General features: G+C 36.7%; 1 protein-coding gene across 7 annotated transcripts in view; it reads left to right on the top strand.

Annotated features, from left to right (window-relative positions):
• The window catches only part of RAPGEF2 (Rap guanine nucleotide exchange factor 2), a gene marked incomplete at both ends in the record, with an annotated part of 193,591 nt that extends 173,810 nt beyond the window's left edge, over window positions 1-19,781 (top strand). For 3 of the 7 annotated variants that reach the window (XM_084245830.1, XM_084245834.1, XM_084245833.1), the window contains 15 exons: window positions 63-171; window positions 593-839; window positions 4,873-5,030; window positions 5,596-5,836; window positions 7,006-7,389; window positions 8,067-8,278; window positions 8,366-8,489; window positions 9,108-9,131; window positions 10,090-10,313; window positions 11,563-11,772; window positions 13,618-13,770; window positions 15,694-15,919; window positions 16,531-17,090; window positions 18,651-18,956; window positions 19,756-19,781. In XM_084245830.1, coding sequence (XP_084101956.1) covers window positions 63-171; window positions 593-839; window positions 4,873-5,030; window positions 5,596-5,836; window positions 7,006-7,389; window positions 8,067-8,278; window positions 8,366-8,489; window positions 9,108-9,131; window positions 10,090-10,313; window positions 11,563-11,772; window positions 13,618-13,770; window positions 15,694-15,919; window positions 16,531-17,090; window positions 18,651-18,956; window positions 19,756-19,781 — 3,204 coding nt within the window. Of the gene's footprint in view, window positions 1-62; window positions 322-592; window positions 840-4,872; window positions 5,031-5,595; window positions 5,837-7,005; window positions 7,390-8,066; window positions 8,279-8,365; window positions 8,490-9,107; window positions 9,132-10,089; window positions 10,314-11,562; window positions 11,773-13,617; window positions 13,771-14,456; window positions 14,580-15,693; window positions 15,920-16,530; window positions 17,091-18,650; window positions 18,957-19,755 lie in introns of those variants that run through there. The other 4 variants (XM_084245829.1, XM_084245832.1, XM_084245831.1 and 1 more) reach the window with 3 other exon arrangements.
• Between the last annotated feature and the right edge of the window lie 1,343 nt (window positions 19,782-21,124).

The following is a 21,124-nucleotide window of genomic DNA, read 5'->3' as shown; positions in this document are numbered from 1 at the left end:
TTGATGCCTTTCTCCTTCAATCCATTGGGATATTGGAATTAACTTTTTGATTTTATTTTTAGATATTAGAAGTAAATGGTCAAAACTTTGAAAATATTCAGCTGTCAAAAGCCATGGAAATTCTTAGAAATAACACACATTTATCCATCACTGTGAAAACCAACTTATTTGGTAAGTATTTTTGCACACTTTCATTTTTCTCCTTTTGATTTTTCTTTTTTACATTTTGATTTAAATCATGAAAAGGATCACTTTAATACGTCATTTCAAACATAAGAATGAAAATATTTATAGCAAAAGTGCATAGGCAGGAATTGATTTTGTAAATGTGATGTGAGAATATCAATTTTTTTTACTTTTTATACCTATAGATTTATAGAGTATTACTCTATTTTAACTTTGAGTGGCAGAGATAAAGAATCTGCTTTGCATGTTTCTCTGTCTTTGATTAATTGGAGAGGTGTTTTTCTACAGGATTATAGTTTTAATAGCTAAAGTCTATACTTTTCATCTACTTACAACTCTACAAATACCTTTGGATTATTCAAATTTCTTATGATGGGGATTTTTGTGGTGTTTGTTTCCATTCTAGTATTTAAAGAACTTCTAACAAGATTATCTGAAGAGAAAAGAAATGGTGCCCCTCACCTTCCTAAAATTGGGGACATCAAAAAGGCCAGTCGCTACTCCATTCCAGATCTTGCTGTAGATGTAGAACAGGTGATTGGACTGGAAAAAGTAAATAAAAAAAGTAAAGCCAACACTGTTGGAGGAAGGAACAAGCTAAAAAAAATACTCGACAAGACTCGGATCAGTATCTTGCCACAGAAACCCTACAAGTGAGTATACATGTACATTTTCAGTGTGTTATTTTAGTGTATAAAAAGTGACATAATTGATAATTTGCACAAGTCTAAAAAAAATTTTAGGCTTTTATGGTTGAGCGATCCTAGGAGCAAAGTTATGCAGTCAAGTTTGTTTTAATTCCATTTTTGCGCCTTACTTGCTCATCCCAAGCTTCATTAGATAATTTAGCACTTACTCATTTTCACTATTTTCTTTTTATTTGGACTTTCAACAAATGAAAATGTGTGTTTACTCTTCTTTCCCCATGATTTGGAGTTGATTTTGCAATGTTTTGTTTTTGGTTATCTTCTCTCCCATTAGCATCTGCTGTTTGCCAACCAAATCACTGCTTCCAGTTGTTACTGTTCATCCTTGGCTCTTCTGTTTTGTTATTGAACTGTTGCCAAGATAGCACCAACCAAACACAAACTTCTTTTCTCTCAGAGAACTCAGTGGCCAGAATGTCAGGTGTATTCTTGAATTTCTCCTTGACTATGTTAAGAGCTCAGACTAGACAAAGTGTTGTAGGTGTTACTCACTTTTAGCTTGTTTGCTTATTTCATTTTAGTTCCTTTTGAATCTAGGGATGTTTTATAAAACTAATTCCCATTAGCCAAAAGTTTAATGTTAAGTAACATGGATATTCCTAATTTATTATATATTATAGAACTATAATGCTATAAGATATAACTTGAAAATGTTTTTTCCTATAACTTAATGGATCTTATAGATGAGTAGTAGATATAGACATTCAGGATCATATCAAGAATTTCCCTTTTAAATTCCATTTTAGATAAAAGTTTTATCCAAAGATTAGAGAGGGATGGCCTAGAGTGTTCCATTGGTAGACTAAGTATCAAATTTTTGTTATCGCCTTTGAACTATAATAACTGCTGGTTTCAGATCAGGTTAAAAACACATATAGCAATATCCTGAGGATAAGCAATGAGTATGATAGTTTTATATATAGACTTGAGAGAATGTATATATTGAGTGTTTCCAAGAGACAATGGAATAGACCTGTTAGTATTACAGAAAATAGGAACTGATATTTAAAGTGGTCCTTCTTGATGAAGAGCTTATTTTTAAATGGGTAAAAAAAAAAAAAGTACTTAAATACAGTTATTAGTAGCACAATAACAAAAAGATCTTAGAATCATATTTGACCATGACTTAAATATGAACCTTAAAAATAAAATCAAAAGCCAGCATGACCCAAGCAAATATTAATAGAAATGTGACATGTAAGAACTGGGATATAATCCACAGTACAGGATGTTGGCAAGGACACAGTATGAGAATAGTATATATAATTTTGTTCTGTGTGTGTTTAGTTAGATTTTAAAGCCAGAGAAATAAAAAAAGAGATAATAATTAGATCTGTTCCTTTTCAAATACTGAGGGAACCTATTATATAATTTGTATTTCAGAAACCTGTGACATTTATTAATAAAACAGTTTGTAATAATTTATATACATAAGGCAACTGAAATAATCATTTAAAAGAAGGCTCAGTATTTATTATATGTGCAATAGCTTTAATACTAGTTACTACTTAAACTTTTTTCTCCTAGAAATCAGCATGTGTTCAAAAGATTTTTTTTTTATAAGTTCACTAGTCAGTCAGATACCGCTGTAGATACACTGTTCATGAGTGTTTTCCCTCTTGCTCTCATACATTATCAGTATGGCAAACTGGCAAGCATAGAGGTAGTAGGGTGATGCAAATGAAGGGGGCTAAAAGGATGAAGCAGAGGAGTGTAGAATTCATATTTGGTGGTTAAGTAGAGAAAGAGATTGACGAACCCAGAGAAAAAGGAAATAGAGGGCCTCCCCAGTGGCGCAGCAGGTTGAGCGTGCACTGTGAAGCTATCCACAGCCTCTGCAGTGCGGGTTCGATTCCCAGCCCTCCAGGGAGAAACCCACATGGCATGGCAGACCTCTCCTGTCTCGCCCATTGCTCCCCTCAGCAGTGTCTTTGGTCCGTCTGCCTGTTCTACTCCGTCTGCCTGTTCTGCTCCCTGCTGTGTCTCTGGTAAATTCTCTAACCCTCCTGTGCCTCTGGCCTGTACCCCAGTTCTTGTATAAATAAAAAAAAAATTTTTAAGATTTTATTTATTTTTATACAAGAGCTGGGGTACAGGCCAGAGGCGCAGGAGGGTGAGAGGATTCACCAGAGACAGAGCAGGGAGCAGAACAGGCAGATGACAGAAATACACTGCTGAGGGGAGCAGGGGTACTACAAGAGAGGTCTGCTGCACCATGTGGGATTCTCACCGGCGGGGATTGAAACGGCACTGCAGAGGCTGCGGACAGCTTCATAGCTCATAGCGCGGCACTCAACCTGCTGCACCATCAGGGAGGCCATAAATAAATAAATCGTCAAAAAAAAAAGATATAATGATTTAAAAACTAAATAAATAAGGAAATAAATCATCCAGTTATTAAATAATGTTCAAAAACCAGTGTCAGTAACAATGAGAGAGTGGGAGATGTCGCACAGTAAGAGGATGTGCTCAGGGAAGACATTTAAATCTTACATATAAAGTAGTTTCAAAAAAAAAAATTTCAATCCAAGAGTAGCCCCATGGCTATAAATGACAAATATAAGCAAGAGTAGAGTTAGATCATGTTGCATGTTAAAATGTTGCCAAGAAACATTTCTTAGGAAGGGAGCTCATTTGGGTTATGTCTGGGGTATACTAATATTTATAGCCATTTGCGCCAGCAGTGGCCCAGTTTGCTCTATCTTTGACCTGAGCCCATAGTAGTTGTCTCATGTCATAGATTACTCTAATTTTGGGGGGGGAGTAAAAATTGGTTTATGTGGTTAAAGTAAAATTCCACTATAATGTGAATGTTTTACTGTTTCACAGACCATTATGCCAATATGTACTTACTTAAAGAGAAATTAAATTGTATCATGGACTCACCCAAGAATTTGGAATTTATGTTAAAATCCTCTTTAATTCGGTCTTTTAAGTTTTGGTCTTTGCTAATTTACTTCTGAGTTCCATCTCCCCACCCTCCAAAATACTGCTAGAATTTAGCAGTCATTAAAAATAGTGTTTATGGTCAAGCTCTGATGTCCAAAAACTCAATTGATGCTAAATGTCTTAATTTTATTTTTGACACCTCAGTTTATATCCCAACCGTAGTATAATTTTCTTTTTCCTTTTTTCAAAGTATTTATATAAACTAAACCATTTATGATCTATTGATATTTTGTGTATGTGCATGTGTGTTTAATTTTGATGTTTGGTTATGGAAACCATTGACCCTTTAAATCTAGCAATGTTTATATATCTTTAAATCATGTTTTAAGAGTTGTCCACAGCAAGACCTTTTATAAATGAAAATGAAAATTTGTCACTATCAGTAATCATTCTTTTCTCCAAGGATTTAACTATATAACTAGAAATTTTGAGTAGAGAATAGTAAAAGTGATTCATTGTCTTTGCATTGCCTCTTCTTTGACACTGAAGTCACATTGTACACTGCTGCTTCATGCTGTATGTAACTAAGGAGCAATGTCTGTGAGAGGGTTTCTTTACATTTGACTCTGTCATGATCTCATTTCTCTGAAACAGTGGAGAATGAAATTGGAACATTGTGAATTTTTCCCCCTCTACTCATTTTCTTCAATTTCTTCAATTCTTAAAAGGTTAGATTACAAAAGAATTAAGCATTCTGACTGCAGAAGTCATTAACTGAGTGAAACTAAATTCGTTCTTTCAAGTGTGCACTTTCTTAAATCTATTTTCATTGCAGCTACAGCTTTTACGAATATATGTACTAAGAAACTTAATATTTGTTACAATTCAACTAGTTAGGCAGGTTTTTAGAGAAATATACTATAATACACTTAATAAGTTGAGTTGGATACACTTAAAACAGTGCCTGTTTTGCAATTTTTCAGCCAAATGTATTTTTATATTTTTTGAAATATAATTTCTTATGGACTGTGTCTATTACATATTGATGAGTTACAGCTTTTTAAATTGGTAATTTTTCTACTTTGTTCAGTGATATTGGGATTGGTCAGTCTCAGGATGACAGCATAGTAGGACTAAGGCAGACAAAGCACATCCCAACTGCACTGCCTGTCAGTGGAACTTTATCATCCAGTAATCCTGATTTATTGCAGTCCCATCATCGCATTTTAGACTTCAGTACTACACCCGGTAAGCCCCATCCATATTTATTTTGTTTTCTTGTAGTCTTTGTTCTTCTAACATAATGGTAGTGCTGTATGTGTTTTTTGGCATGGATTATATAATGTGCTAAATGTCAGAATGAACCTTAAATCTCAGACAGTTGGAACCAAATCTTATTTTGATATGGTGATGGACAAATTAATCTCCCTGAATTTGTTTTCTCCTTCATAAAATGAAAGTGCAACACTTAATGAAGGTATCAGGTCATATTAAATATAGTAAAAGGCATATTAGGTTAGTGTAGTGGGCTCTTCAGTTTAATAGAGATGTGATTTTGATAAAAAAAAAAAAAAACCTGACAATCTGTTGTGCTGCTGTTATGTCCTAATATGTCTGCAGGTCATTCCATCATTTATAGGGGAAAATGTATTCTCGTAGCATATCTAACAGTAGATTCTCTGTTGACTCACTGAACTTTTGAAGAAGAGTAAGGGAGAGGTGAAAGTTTAGAAAAGATAATGATGGTACAGAAGTTTTTTTCATATTTGCTTAATTGTATTATGACTTATTAAAATCCTTTCCTTTCTCCCAGACTTGCCAGATCAAGTGTTAAGAGTTTTTAAGGCTGATCAGCAAAGTCGCTACATCATGATCAGTAAGGACACCACAGCCAAGGAAGTGGTCATTCAGGCTATCAGGGAGTTTGCTGTGACTGCCACCCCGGATCAATATTCACTTTGTGAGGTCTCTGTCACACCTGAGGGAGTAATCAAACAAAGAAGACTTCCAGATCAGCTTTCCAAACTTGCTGATAGAATACAACTGAGTGGAAGGTATACAACATTTATCCTATTTGCTTTCTTTACACCCTCTTCAGACCCCTATCAAATCTGAGATGAACACTTCAAAGTGTTTTATAAGTACCCTCACACATTAAAGTTTTAAAGTTTAAAGTTTTCTCCTATTTACCAAGAATTGCTATATCAAAGTAAATGCACATACCAGACTGTCACAGAGATCTCTAGTTCAAAATAAGGGCACTGTGACCTGAGTGTTGTTACTGTCTGCTCATGTGCAAGCAGTAACTTTTCCCTTGTAGACACTGGGCTGACAGAATGAGCCTGATGTAATATCTAAGTAAGCACTGGTACTCTTGTTTCCTTGGATATGTACATTAAAAAACACATTTTCTAATACTGCTGTAGTGCCTTTTGCTCAGTGGAGATATCTATGACAATGAGTTGAGCTAATACTGCCCATTGTCAGTCTTGAATATTCCCATGGATACATATATATGGTTGTATGCTCACACTATAAATAATTTTTAAAAATCACAGGTCAGCCATTGATATTTTATTTCCAGCAAGTTCTTACAAAGTAGGAGCCCTGAGTTCTCTTCTGCAGTCGGTATTAACTAGTCAATATTCTTTGGGAGCCTCTGTTTCAGCTGACAAATAGAAATATTACCTGCCCTGCTTGCAGGATTTTTCTGAGAATCAGATATTGAAAGGTTAAAATTGGTAGTAGTATTGTTCTATTGGGAACAAATTGAGAGGAATAGCTTTTAAATTTCTGAGGTATTTGGACAGATAAACTTAGACTCATTAGTTAGTCACAGATTCTTTCTGCAAAAACTGTTGACCTGTATTTGAGCTCTCCTGCTTCTTTCCTTAGAGCCTGTTTTCTTATTTCCACTGAAGTTTTAAGCAGAGGTATTTTCTGTCATTTTTAGCAAAAAAAAAAAAAAATACAGAAACCAGGGAGGACAGGACAAAAAGGAGTTAAAACTGGTACAAATGAAATTCCATGTAATAGTTTCCATCAATGACTTCTGAGTAGGTGGTTCTGTGATTCGCTGACGGAGGCAGCAGCTGCATTCTCTTAGTTGAAAAGAATTCTCCATTACTGGATTCAGTGTTCTCTCAACTGCTGTATAAAAAGTAGCATTCTTTCAAGGAACATCATGAGACTGTTGCTTAGACTTGGGCTTATTTTCTCATAGATACTACTTGAAAAACAACATGGAAACAGAAACCCTTTGCTCAGATGAGGATGCTCAGGAGTTGCTGAGAGAGAGTCAAATTTCGCTACTGCAGCTCAGTACTGTTGAAGTTGCCACACAACTCTCTATGCGCAATTTTGAACTCTTCCGCAATATAGAACCTACTGAATATATAGATGATTTATTTAAACTCAAATCAAAAACCAGCTGTGCCAACCTGAAAAAATTTGAAGAAGTCATTAACCAGGAAACATTTTGGGTAGCATCTGAAATTCTGCGAGAGACAAACCAGCTGAAAAGGATGAAGATCATTAAGCATTTCATCAAGATAGCACTACATTGTAGGGAATGCAAGAATTTTAACTCAATGTTTGCAATCATCAGGTAAGAATGAATTTGTCTTAAGAGTCAATTCAGATTGCAGATTAAAAATATGTCAATCCAGGAAACCACAGACTTTAAAATCTCTGGTGTGCTCATTTGGAGCCCAGAAAACCTCTTTTCACCATTTTTTTTGTTTACTGATTTGGGGCAAATTATTTGAACTTCTCCCAAGTGAATCAGTAGATACAGTATATGTGGAATTCCTTCAGCCCTTTTAAATGCTTATTAGTTCATGACTGAAACAATATTGATGTTGATTAAATTAGTCATTTTCTCTAAGGAGTTTGATCATCCTCTCATTACTATTATGGCTTTTGTTACTGTAAGTTGCTCTGTATGTAAGACGCACAGAGTTGTTAAGAGGCATTTAATTTTGGGCCGACCCAGTAGCGCAGTGGTTGAGCGCTGGGCTTCAAAGCTGCCTGCAGCCTCTGCAGCGCCGGTTCAATCCCTGGCCACTGGCGAGGGTCCCCCATGGCGCACAGACCTCTCCTGCCGCCCGCTGCTCCCCTCAGCAGTGTACTTCGTCAGTCTGCCTGCTCTGCTCCCTGCTCTTGCTCTGGTGAATTCTCTCACCCTCCCGCGCTTCTGACTGTACCCAGTGCTTGTATAAATAAATAAATAAAAATTTTTAAAAAAAGTCATTTAACTTTATACCACTTTTTTTTCCTTCTTAGTGGCCTTAACCTGGCACCAGTGGCAAGACTGCGAACCACCTGGGAAAAACTTCCCAATAAATATGAAAAGCTGTTTCAAGATCTCCAAGACCTCTTTGATCCTTCCAGAAACATGGCAAAATATCGCAATGTCCTCAATAGTCAAAACCTACAACCTCCCATCATCCCCCTATTCCCAGTTATCAAGAAGGATCTCACATTCCTCCATGAAGGTAATACATATATTAAGTAGGGGATTTCTATTTTTACTTGTGGAAGCATAGATTAATGCAATGTAATTTTTTCTTTGCCAATTTCAGGAAATGACTCAAAAGTTGAAGGGCTGGTCAATTTTGAGAAGCTGAGGATGATTGCAAAAGAAATTCGTCATGTTGGCCGAATGGCTTCCGTTAATATGGACCCTGCCCTTATGTTCAGGACTCGGTGAGTATGTCCTCTTCCTTGGCACATGTGGGGGTTAGAGCAGATTGAGTTCAGAGTTACCTAATAATAGAGAAAAATTTGAATATTTTTATAGCATGGCAGAATTTTATTAGATCATGCCAGCAATCTCCATTGAATCCTAAAATGGAATAATTGTCTTATTCTATACCAAATATAATTTTTGACTGTCAGCAAAAAAGCTTGTCTACCAGACATTGTTCATTTAACATGAGGCACAATATTTGTTCCTTATTTTACAGAACACTGACTTGTAGAGATAAAACTCCTAATTGGTAGTAAAACTAAAATATGTAAATAACCCAAACAGCATTGTCTCAATAGCCACACAATTTGGATTTAGCGGTCAGTGTAATCAAAAATTATTAATCCAATGAGAAAAGGAGTTAGTCTTCTTTAGAACAAAAAATTGAAGTATATTTGTCTTTTGAATCAGCAGAATATTCCTGGCAAAGTTGTGTGCGTGAGGTGATTATGCAGTTTAATGTTTGTGGCCTTCTAGTACTGCTTATCCAGAAGTCTAGTCCCTTCTTTCTGAGCTTGTGATCTTTCTGTCTCTTTCTACACCCATGCTTCAATCTCCATGGCTCTCAATTACAGGAAGAAGAAATGGAGGAGTTTGGGGTAAGTGATGGAGACTTTGCATACCCACACACAGTTCTTATTCTGTTCATTGTGTTGTTTTCTTACCTGCTGTACTTTCTGATGCTTTGCATTTTTGCATTTTTTCTTAACCTCTTGCTCTGGCAGAACTTCAGTTGGGAAACTGAATTCAGGTGTAATCTGTTGGGGCTTTTGCTTTTGAGGTCATGGTCCATGAGAGCTGTGAAGTGACTGTTTGTCTGGGACCGTAGGCCAGGCATACTTTTGAACCTTCGGAAAGATTTTACTTCACTTTGTGTGTCTTGAAATGGAAAAACAGCTTAAAGTGGGGTGAGGGGAGAAAAAGGGTATTAGAAAAATTGTGCAATTTAAATACTATTGCACAACTATTAGGAAAGTAAATATATGTAACATAAAAGGTGCCCCTAGGTATTTAAAATTTTTGTGGCTCAACTAACTACTATTTTCATTCTATAAACCAATCCTATTAAAAATAATTAACAATTCATGTGCTGGTTTCTATACATGTAGTTTTTACATTGCATGACCATTTTATTAACAGATTGACTATATTAAAAAAACTCATTACATTTAATGCAAGAAATAAGAAAATTTGAACACTGGAGTTAATTTTATATGAAGACATGTAAAATACTCAGAAGTAAATTTATTGTAAACCTTCATGATTATGACTGAACTCTTGCATGAGCTTTTATATAATTATTTGCTGGCTTCTTGAGACAACTGTTTTGAATGTTTGATAGATGTGAAAAGTAGAATTTCCTAGTGGGAACATGTACCAAATGTGTGTAGAGTTGTTTTTTAACTAGAAAAAAATTCCATGTTTCTTTGTAATATTACTCACCAGAATGAGTCATGTGACTTTTGAACACAATATTTATGGAGGCCTTGGCATGTTTCAAGTAGATAATGTAACCCATGCTAGAGTGAGCTGCATATCTCCCTTTTCGTCTTCCAGGTCTCTCAGCCAGGGTAGTACAAATGCAACAGTGCTAGATGTTGCTCAGACAGGTGGTCATAAAAAACGGGTACGTCGTAGTTCCTTTCTCAATGCCAAAAAGCTTTATGAAGATGCCCAAATGGCTCGAAAAGTGAAGCAGTACCTGTCCAATTTGGAGCTCGAAATGGATGAGGAGAGTCTTCAAACATTATCACTGCAGTGTGAGCCAGCAACCAACACATGTGAGTTTTTCCTGAAAGTGCTTCTGTTTCCTGGAGTAGATCTGTGCAGTGATCTGAGTAATGACAAAATAGTGGAAGGAGGGAGATGGCACCCTGAGACACACTAGCCTTTGCCTTGAATGCTGCTGCTGAATACCATGCAGCATGCCCTCAGCTAGGCCTGTGTCCCACTGGGTTAGTGGGGGAAGGATGACACTGTAGACTCATTTCATCCTGACACAAGCCGCTATACATATAAGGAACACATGTGTCTCCCATTTGCATCCTTTGTTTTCTCAGAAAGATACTTTGAAAGTGATGGGCAACCTGTGAGGGGCCCACAGGTCAGAGGAGCACAGAGCCAGGTATGTTGGCTGCTTTTATACCTCAGCTTGCGTAGTACTCAACAACAGGTTCAGCAGCTACCACGTCAAGCCAAGCAGTAATTTTGATACACCCACAATTCAGCATAATGTGTACATTCCCAGCCTTTAAGGATCTGGCCGGGCTTGAAACGGGAGCAGTTTTCTGTTTATTTACATCTGTAAGACAGGCATTTTCCATTTAGGGCACCTGAAATTCGGTCTTTTGTGCGGGTATGTCTAAAGAGACCTTCTATAGAATTTTAAATGTTAGATGACTTGAAGATTCAAGTCATTAGACTTACTCATAGCAGCATTGTTTCATGGTGAAGAGCTTGTCTTCTGGAGTCTGAGTTCAGATTCTGTTTGTTCCGAGGCAAGTTGCTTGAACTGCCCAATGCTGAACTTCCTCTGGCGTAACATGGCGAAGTATACATATGTCAGAGCTGTTTTAAACTTTAAGATACTGTACATACAGCATTTAACTGTCCTATTAAATTGCTTTGCCTTATATCTGCCATGGAATTATAGACTCAGCCCATATTGTTTTGACTATTATACTGTTTTTAAATTCTACTTTATTGGAGAATTTCATAGTAAAAAAAAGATGCCAGTTGATAACCATTAAATTAGCAATTATGCTCACGTGTCAGGGAATTTTGTATACCATTTTAGAAAATGATTCCTAACAGTTTTTCCATTGTACTTTTATCATATAATTGTGTTTCTTATGCATACATGTAAACACTGAGCTATTTAATATTTTATGGGCTAATTAACAGTATAGAACTAGCATACCCCTTCCATTTCAGCCATTTATATAGAAATAGGGTAAACGTTATACATTATCTTGTATGTTGCTGCTATCTTAATTTTCGTGTTCTATTTTCAAATCAAACAATTATCAGTGCCTAAGAATCCTGGGGACAAAAAGCCTGTCAAATCTGAGACCTCCCCAGTGGCTCCAAGGGCAGCAGGGTCACAACAGAAAGCACCAGCCCAGCCGCAGCCCCAGCAACCACAGCCACCGCATAAAATCAACCAAGGACTGCAGGTTCCAGCTGTGTCCCTTTATCCTTCACGAAAGAAAGTGCCCGTAAAGGATCTCCCACCTTTCGGTAGGTGATTAGGTTCAGATGCTTACTTGGTGCTATTCACTGTTGTTTTACAGATTAGGAAAAATCCTTAATCTTTGATAACTTCATCTACTATATTTGAGTCCCACCCTGTTACTTGTTAATGAAATACAATGTTCAGGAAGTTAAAGTTGCCAGAGGAAGGGACTGTTTCCATGGAGAATCTCATTTAATCGGGCCCTTTTGTCATAGAAGAAGAAATACGCTTTTAACTGATTTTTAGTAAGTACGGAATTATCTTTGTCCAGTTACATTATTTAAATGAGTTTTGCCTTAGTATCAATGAATGTCTGGGATTTAAAGAAATGGTTTGGAGGCAAATTCTTATTCTTACTGATTCTATAACTTGGAGGGAACGTACAATTAGTTTCTGAATATTAAGGAGCCAAATCCTGCTTTATCTTTCCCATTAAAAGTAATATATCTACTAGTATAGTCCCTTTAGTAAATGTTACAACCATGTACTAAATGAAATGTTAAAAGGCGGTTAAGAAAAATAAACTCTGGTGGCGCAGCGGTTGAGCGCTGGGCTGCGAAGCTGCCTGCAGCCTCTGCAGCACCGGTTCGATCCCCGGCCACTGGCAAGGATCCCACATGGCACAACAGACTTCTCCTGCTGTGCCCGCTGCTCCCCTCAGCAGTGTGCTTCGATCCTTCTGCCTGCTCTGCTCCCCACTCTGGCTCTGGTGAATTCTCTCACCCTCCCGTGTACCCAGTGCTTGTATGAATAAATAAATCTTTAAAAAAAATAAATAAATAAACTCTTTACTTAGGTAAAATCAAATATTGGTATTTATGATCATTCCTGCCCAATTACAGCCTGGCTTTCTGAGCTAGTGAGTGATATAATTCAGATCTTTCATATACTCATCTTTGGCTCATTCTTCCAGATCAGCAGATAGCCAATTAGCTGGGTTTTGGAGAAAAGGGAAAAAATAGCTTTACTTGACATTTCTTCTTCAAATATTTATATCGTGCTCCCAGCATCTTCATGTTCCTCTGCATTGTTCGAAAGACAGGGCTTCTTGACCCTATGTATGCTGCTGCTGTATGTGCTGTTGGACATTTTTTCCAAATCAAGCCTATTCATTCACATACCTGTAGTATAGCTGGTCTTTTCATGTATCCTGTATATATGACAATGTCTATAAATGTAACTGAAGTAAAAGTAAGAGTATTTTATGTTTCAATACAATCTTTAAAAAAATCACTTTTCAAATACCAGGAAATGAATTAAAGCTGTTAATTTATGAATTAAAGCTGTTAATTTTCACTGCCTCCTTTTTAATGGACCCTGTTAAATTTAAGAGCATTAAAACTAGCATGAGTTGAGGTAGTTTCAGGTTATCATGCATTCCCAAATATCTTTGTTATTCAAAATAAGGTAATGGAATGCCTTCTTATAATATTAGTGGATTTGCAGATATTTTTCAGAAACAAGTTATTCATATTAAAATAACTTTCTGTGTAGGGTTGTGGGGAAATCAGCTTTATTATATATATGATTCTTTTTCTTCTACTCTGATCCTGTTTGATCCTACCTTTTGGATCACTGGATCACTTCTTCCATAGTTTCTTTGATGGCAAAATCTAAAGTAAAATACAAAAAGCAGGCTATTTCTCATACTCTGGGAGATAGCAGTCTGAAACCAAACTATAGGTGTCTTGTGTACCTACACAGTAGGTGCTATTCGCAGTAAGTTTATAGACTTACAAAGACCATTAGAATTTTAAATATGTTGAAATGTAATAGTCAATCTTAACTAAAAACTTAAAACTTTGTGTTTCTTTTCAATCTTTAAAAGACATATTTTCTTTCTCTTACAGGGATTAACTCTCCACAAGCTTTAAAGAAAATTCTTTCTTTATCTGAAGAAGGAAGTTTGGAGCGTCACAAGAAGCAAGCAGAAGATACAATCTCAAATGCATCTTCTCAGCTTTCTTCTCCTCCCACTTCTCCACAAAGTTCTCCACGAAAAGGTAGAACTAAATTACTTTTTTCCCCCCTTTATACTGCTAATATTATATTCTATTTTATAACTGAAATCTATATAACTCTGGAATTTATTATTATAGTGTCATTTAAAATGATTGATACCCAATGGGTTTTCTCCCATCATTTGTAAATTTGGAAAAACCTTGGTATTTTTAAATGTACTTACAGAAAATAGTTATTATATAAGGTTTTTTATTGTAGCTGTGGAAATCTTTTTATATTAAAAGTTGTCTAAATTTGATTATATAACATTAGAGTTGAGAGATTTAAAAGCCTAACTAATAGCTTCCTGATTTATTTTTTCATTGTATTTACACAGGTCTTGATTACCTTTTTGTTGCTATCTTATTTTAAAGAGATGGAATTTTTGGCAATCAAACTCTCCTTATGATACTTTTCTTACCTTAAAAACTAACTTTCTGCTGCATGACTCTCCAGGTTACCTTCTTCTACCCTTTAATTGAATGGGTGTGGCAGTACTCAAGGGCTAAGGCAGTTTTTCCTAAAGGAAGGACAAAAAGATTAATAAATTGTTAGATTTCATTGATAAAACAAATACCTTGTTTTGCTTTTTAGCTATTTCAGACATCTGTGCATTTTGTGTGGGTATCAGTCTCTACTGTCCTTGTTAAATGGATACATCTAAATTCTTTTCTCGTCCTGTTGTTAGGTGGCAGTGGCAATCAGCTGAGATCTTTTGGCTCCGGGCAGCTGGACTTAAACAGTTCCTCCTCTTCTCTTGGAAGTGAGAACAGTAACAAGAATAACAATGCACCACGGACCTATGGGATAGGTGGGGTTTATAGAACCAAAAAAAAAAAAAAAAAACAAATGGGGTGGGAAAGAAAGGAATTATATTTCATTAGTCAAGGAAAATAGGAGAATTCCTCCAAATGTCAAGTGCTCCATCTGAGTAATTGTTTCTAGAGTTTTTGTTTTTGTTTTTTAAAATAGACTGTTCAGGGAAGCCTTGTAGAGCTTGCCTGTGAGAACTTGTAGTGTGGTTCATAAGACATTTCATAGATGAACACATTAAACCTTATCAAGACCTGTGCAATCTTTAAAAAATAAATCAGGAATTAACAATTTACTGAAAGGATGGCGGAATTACCACTTTGGGAGTAAATTAAACAACATTTAGGTGCTCTAGATTTATAGGGTAAGTAGCACTGAAATTATCTAATGTTAAAAAAAATTAGTCCTCAGAATGATTGGGATTTTTTCACTAAAAATATCAAGATAAGCCTCTGGCTTTCAAAATTATTTTTAGCAATAAAGGAGAACTAAAGTCCTTCAGTATAAAAAAGGACATCTGTTTAGATGCTTCAGGGAGTAAATAGATCTTAAACATTAGTTCCTTCAAAACCTTTGGCTTTTGTGGAATGTATTTAATAGCTTTTGTTTTTTTCAACATTAACAATCCAATGATGTCTTATTTCTTATTCTTTGAAATTCACTTGAAATTGTAATTAAATCCCATATTTCAATTATTTGATGCCATAAAATTTTAAAAATTAAGAGATGAAAACAGACTGATGTAGTTTGAAAAAAAAAATAAGTAACTGATCTCCAACATAAAATTATCTTTTATGTAGACTAGTAATAGTGTAATATTTTTAAAGGAGCTAAGTAAGAACAGCTGAAGTGTACCATGATTTCTGCATCATTTCCCAACTCATAACTTTTTTTTTTCCTTTCTCTAAACTGACATTAAGCAAGTTAAGCTTCATTTGAGTAAAAACTTACCTTATCACAGTCATCTGGTTTCCAGAAGTAAAATGATTTTTTCCTCACTTCAGTGATATTATTCTTTGGCCTACATCTTGTTTTTGCTTCTGTTTGGTAGACTTCAGATTTATGTCATAAACTGACAGTATCTAATTAACATGGTTGTATCTCCCATGCAGGCTATAGTTTGGCTCCCAGTGGTACTGTGGATAATTTTTCAGATTCTGGTCACAGTGAAATTTCTTCACGATCCAGTATCGTCAGCAATTCTTCATTTGATTCGGTGCCAGTCTCTCTGCATGATGAGCGGCGCCAGAGGCATTCTGTCAGCATTGTGGAAACAAACCTGGGTGTGGGCAGGATGGAAAGACGGACCATGATTGAACCTGATCAGTACAGCTTAGGGTAGGTGCCTTTTCTTAAATGTTCACATGCATTACACTTCCATCTTCTTTCTTCAAGAAGTTTGTGTCTTTAGCACAGAGCAACTGTGTTCCAGTGAAAAGTAAACCCCAACTTTGAGTTTCTCCATTTCTGTTGGGTTGTTGGCAAAGTCATGACACATTTTTGCTCGAAACACAAAATACATCATGACTTTTCTGACAATCCAAAAGATCAAGTACCACACCATTTTTGCTGTGCAGACTGCTTTTTAAGTTAGGTTTTCTCTTCATTGCAACACATTCATTCTGTGCAGAAGACAAGGGGTGACTTTAAAATGTATCCCCATTCCTTTGCCTGAATAGCCTTCCTGAAATAACCATATTATATTGAGCCAAACTTAACTCTGTAAGGGAAATGTTCCTTGACTGTAGTTTTTCTTTTCCCTGTGTTTTGTTGATTTTATGGTTATGACAAGATGCGAAAACTAGCCACCACTATACAATTCAGTAGTGCTTCTACCCTCTTCCTGGGATGAAGAAAGCCACTTTTCTAGAGTAAAAAGGGGTTTTGGTCTTTTATCCCAGATTTATTAACAATTTTGTGTGTTTTTTTCATTTCTTTTGACCACTTAGGTCCTATGCACCCATGTCTGAGAGTCGAGGCTTATATGCTACAGCTACAGTAATTTCCTCTCCAAGCACAGAGGAACTGTCCCAAGACCAGGGGGACCGCGCTTCACTTGATGCTGCTGACAGTGGCCGTGGGAGCTGGACATCATGCTCCAGCGGTTCCCATGATAACATACAGACCATCCAGCACCAGAGAAGCTGGGAAACACTTCCATTTGGGCACACTCACTTTGATTATTCAGGAGATCCTACAGGTTTATGGGCCTCAACTAGCCATATGGACCAAATGATGTTTTCTGATCATAGCGCCAAGTATAACAGGCAAAATCAAAGTAGAGAGAGTCTTGAACAAGCTCAATCCCGGGCAAGCTGGGCTTCTTCCACAGGATACTGGGGAGAGGACTCAGAAGGTGACACAGGCACAATAAAGCGAAGGGGTGGGAAAGATGTTTCCATTGAAGCTGAAAGCAGTAGCATAACATCTGTGCCTACAGAAGAAACCAAACCTGTCCCCATGCCTGCCCACATAGCTGTGACACCAAGTACTGCAAAAGGACTTATTGGTAAGTTTACCAGAGAACTTTGTCACATCTGGATCGTGACTTTAATTTATTCCCAAAGTAAAATTATGTTTATAGTTTTATTTCCTCATTTTTTTGTCCCACCTTTTCTATATAGATTAGCAGTGCTGGCAAGATTTTGAAAAGAATAGTATTAAGAAGAGTCCTACTTCTGTGGCTGGGTATAAATGCCAACATAGTAAACATTCAATACATCTTAGCTCTTGGGATCAGTGGGATGTTATGGATATTTGATCTTTTTAGCTGAAAATGAGATGATGCCTGTGCTCTATAGGAAGAACTTTTGTTTAATTAGAACTGTTTCAATGTTTTATTATTCTATTTTGTTGCCTTAAATAAAACTTTACACCTAGTATATTTTTAAATGTTCCAACTACTGATATGTAGGCAAATTATCTCTGTTAAACAAACTCTCTCTGCACTGTAGAACTAGGGAGAGGCTGCTAAGAGATACTGTAATGAGTAAGAGCTTGTGCTTAAAAAACAGGCAGATGAGGGTTTGAATCCCTGTTTTGCCATTTTATTGGCCCCATGACATAGGGCAAGGTAATAACTTCCAGTAATTATTACTGTAAAGGAAATCTGTGGGATGCACTTAGAATTTAGATAGTAATTATACATGAAAAATGCTGTTGATTTGCTGCTGGTGCTGCTCTATTGTCTCTAGTTCCCTCAATCTTATCAGGATATATTTTCTATGGTATATTAAATGTCTATATAATTGAAGGACTACATCATAGGATATAAAGCAAGAAACTAGAATATATTTATTATAGGCACTACTTTGATTAGTAGGGAAATTGTAGTTATTTTGTCATGTAAATTGTCAGAGATGTATGTCAGATTTAAAAAAAATTATCCTTTTGAGATTAATACTCAGAATTTTCATAGTGAAGGAAAGAATGATCTTTAGTTCCTAATAGTGGAAAAATTCCTTAAACTTCCAAGAATCACTTCATTTGCCATTATAGACTTCATGTTCTAGGTCATTAATGAATACTTTTATGAAAAATACCTTACATATAGTTTGAGTTTTAAAATTTGTATCGTTTTCTGTACTAGTTTTTCAAATTTATTTTAGACAGTGTTTTCCAAAGTGATGTTCAAGTAATATGGAATGGGTTCTCTGCTTGATAAATGCCCAGGAAAGAACAGCTTCCCCTGTGCCTGGGGTAAGGAGAGAGGGAGAACTTTTACCAGCCACTATGAATAGGTTCCAGACGCAGTACTGAGTACCTTTATGTTCTCACTCTACTTTAATCTTACTGATAACCCCAAGGGTTAGGTTTAGGATAAGTAATAGATCATTAATAAGTAGATCTTATTGCTGTTTTATAAAGACAAGTTTTTAAATAGTCTGTTCAAAGTTAAAAGGGAACTTAGTCTACTTAGTAATCTCTCTCCAGTTATATTTGCTTTAGTTAACATCCACTCCTTGGTCTGCCAGAACCCCCACCTCTATCGTATAACACACAGACACATTTATGGCATGAAAATACCCTCCGCAAGTTTTTAATGGCTGGTACATTGTTTTTACTATAGCACGAAAAGAGGGCAGGTATCGAGAGCCCCCGCCTACCCCTCCAGGCTACATCGGAATCCCCATCACTGACTTTCCAGAAGGGCATTCACATCCAGCTAGGAAACCTCCAGACTACAACGTGGCACTTCAGAGATCTCGGATGGTCGCCCGACCCGCTGACACAGCTGGGCCTTCACCTGTGCAGCAGCCCCACGGACACCCAGCCAGCGGCAGGCCGGTGAACAAACCGCAGTGGCACAAACCCAATGAGTGCGACCCGCGCCTCGCCCCCTATCAGTCTCAAGGGTTTTCCACCGAGGAGGATGGTATATATACGTATATGATTCTTAAGAAGTGTATAAAGTTAGATGTGTATTTCTGTTTTAACACTGGTCAGCTGTGTCTTGAGCCACATGCTACACAGATCATTTTATAGTGAGAGTTCCAAATTTAGGGTTAAAGCTTTTGACTTTCAAAGTGCTTAAGAACTACCAAACATCAGAGGGGTCATTTGTAATAAATTGTGTATATAGCTACCTTTCTAATCCTCAATTTTCTGTGAAAATATAACATTTAGACTTTCAGTGAGTTCCAAATGATATATTTCTCTATATAAGTTTTTGCCTTCTACAAATCTGCCTGGTCAGACTGGAATGAGGATTAGGAGGGAGGTCATACCCCTCTTTCTTGTTTGAATTTGATATATTTTATTATGTAAATAATCATTAGAGAAAAGTATAGAGGAGAGCAAACCAGTAAATGGAAATTACTTAGTCTTACCACTTGCAGATTACCATTATGGATATTTGTTATATATCCTAGACTTATATGTGTATCTCTGTATAAAGTCACAAAGTGCTTTATAACTTTCCAATCAGTAAATATACAATGTGTATTTTTATATTGTGGATATAGATCCATTAAAAGATATGCATCATAGATACTTTTAAAAAGCTTTTCTGGTAATGACTAATAAGAATAAAGACAAGGATTTTGAGTGAGCTATACTCAAAATAGCTATGGTATTTTTTTGGAACATCATTGAATGTATTCTTGAGCAGAAGAAATGCCTGCTTGTTCATTGATTTTTTTTCTTTTTTTCTCCTTTCCTGCTTGTGTTTGCAGAAGATGAACAAGTATCTGCTGTTTGAGGCACAGGCTTTTCTGGAACCACAGTTAGCCACCTAAAAGGAGAGCACAAGAAGATGTCCCTAGCATTGGAGCCTTGGAACTCACATTCTGAGGATGGTGGACCAGTTTGCCTCCTTCCCTGCCTTAAAAGCAGCATGGGGCTTCTTCTCCCCTTCTTCCTTTCCCCTTTGCATGTGAAATACTGTGAAGAAATTGCCCTGGCACTTTTCAGACTTTGTTGCTTGAAATGCACAGTGCAGCAATCTTCAAGCTCCCACTGTTGCTGCCTGCCACATCACACAGTATCATTCCAAATTCCAAGATCATCACAACAAGATGATTCACTCTGGCTGCACTTCTCAATGCCTGGAAGGATTTTTTAAAATCTTCCTTTTAGATTTCAATCCAGTCCTAGCACTTGGTCTCATTGGAATAATGAGAAATGGTAGCCATTGAACTACTTGGGGCCTTTAAACCCATCGAGGAAGACAAAGAAAAACAACGAAATCCTTTGAGTACAGTGCTTGTCCACTTGTTTACAGTGTCCTTTTTTTTTTTTTTTAAAAATGAGTTAAAATATTGTGTTCAGAGAGTAAATATTATATCCATTTAATGATTACAGTATTATTTTGAACCTTTAAGTAGGGTTGCCAGCCTGGGTTTCCAAAAAACCAAATATGCCGGACAGGGTGTGGCCACACCAAGAAGAGGGTTGGATCTGGCCAGTGACCCTGTCTTCCCATGTCCTTCTGGCCTCGCCTGTGAAGTGCCCTATCCCGAAAGTAAGAAATGTTAGCCAATTACTTAGCTACCAAGACAACTCATTCACTCCTTCCCCAGTGGGTGAGGTTCTTCTGTAAAACTTTGCACATGGCCAGGGGAGGGAAGCAGGACTCGTGTCCTGTGTCTGAGCCTTACGGAGTGCAGGGCAGTGTCTTTTTTGAGGGCGTGTTCTGCTCCATCAAAATGGATGGCAAACCCCCTTTTAAGTTATGTGTCTTTGATTTTTGTTAATTTAGTTCTAGGATTTTTTTTTTTTTTAAGAGAAATGTTTATAACTGGATAGCATTGCAGTGAAAGCAGCTTGGGTTATTGGAGCTAATGCCAGCTGTTACACTGCTCTTTCAATACAGCCTCCCTTAATTGAATTGGCATTAGGGAAAAAACAAGCCTTTAACGTGATGAAAGAGCAAAAGCCTGGTGAGATATGCTCGCCTTGGCAAAGTGGGTTAGTCACCAAAGACTAACCTGTAAGTGGCTTAATGGACACTGCAGATAGAGAAGGCCTAAGTGTAGCAACCACCTGCTCACAGCTGCTATTAACCCTATAATGACTGAAATGACCCCTCTACTCTATATTTTT

Source organism: Talpa europaea (assembly GCF_964194135.1).
Source record: "Talpa europaea genome assembly, chromosome: 10".
NCBI classification, from domain to species: Eukaryota; Metazoa; Chordata; class Mammalia; order Eulipotyphla; family Talpidae; genus Talpa; species Talpa europaea.
This window is presented reverse-complemented; position numbering and strand designations above follow the sequence as displayed.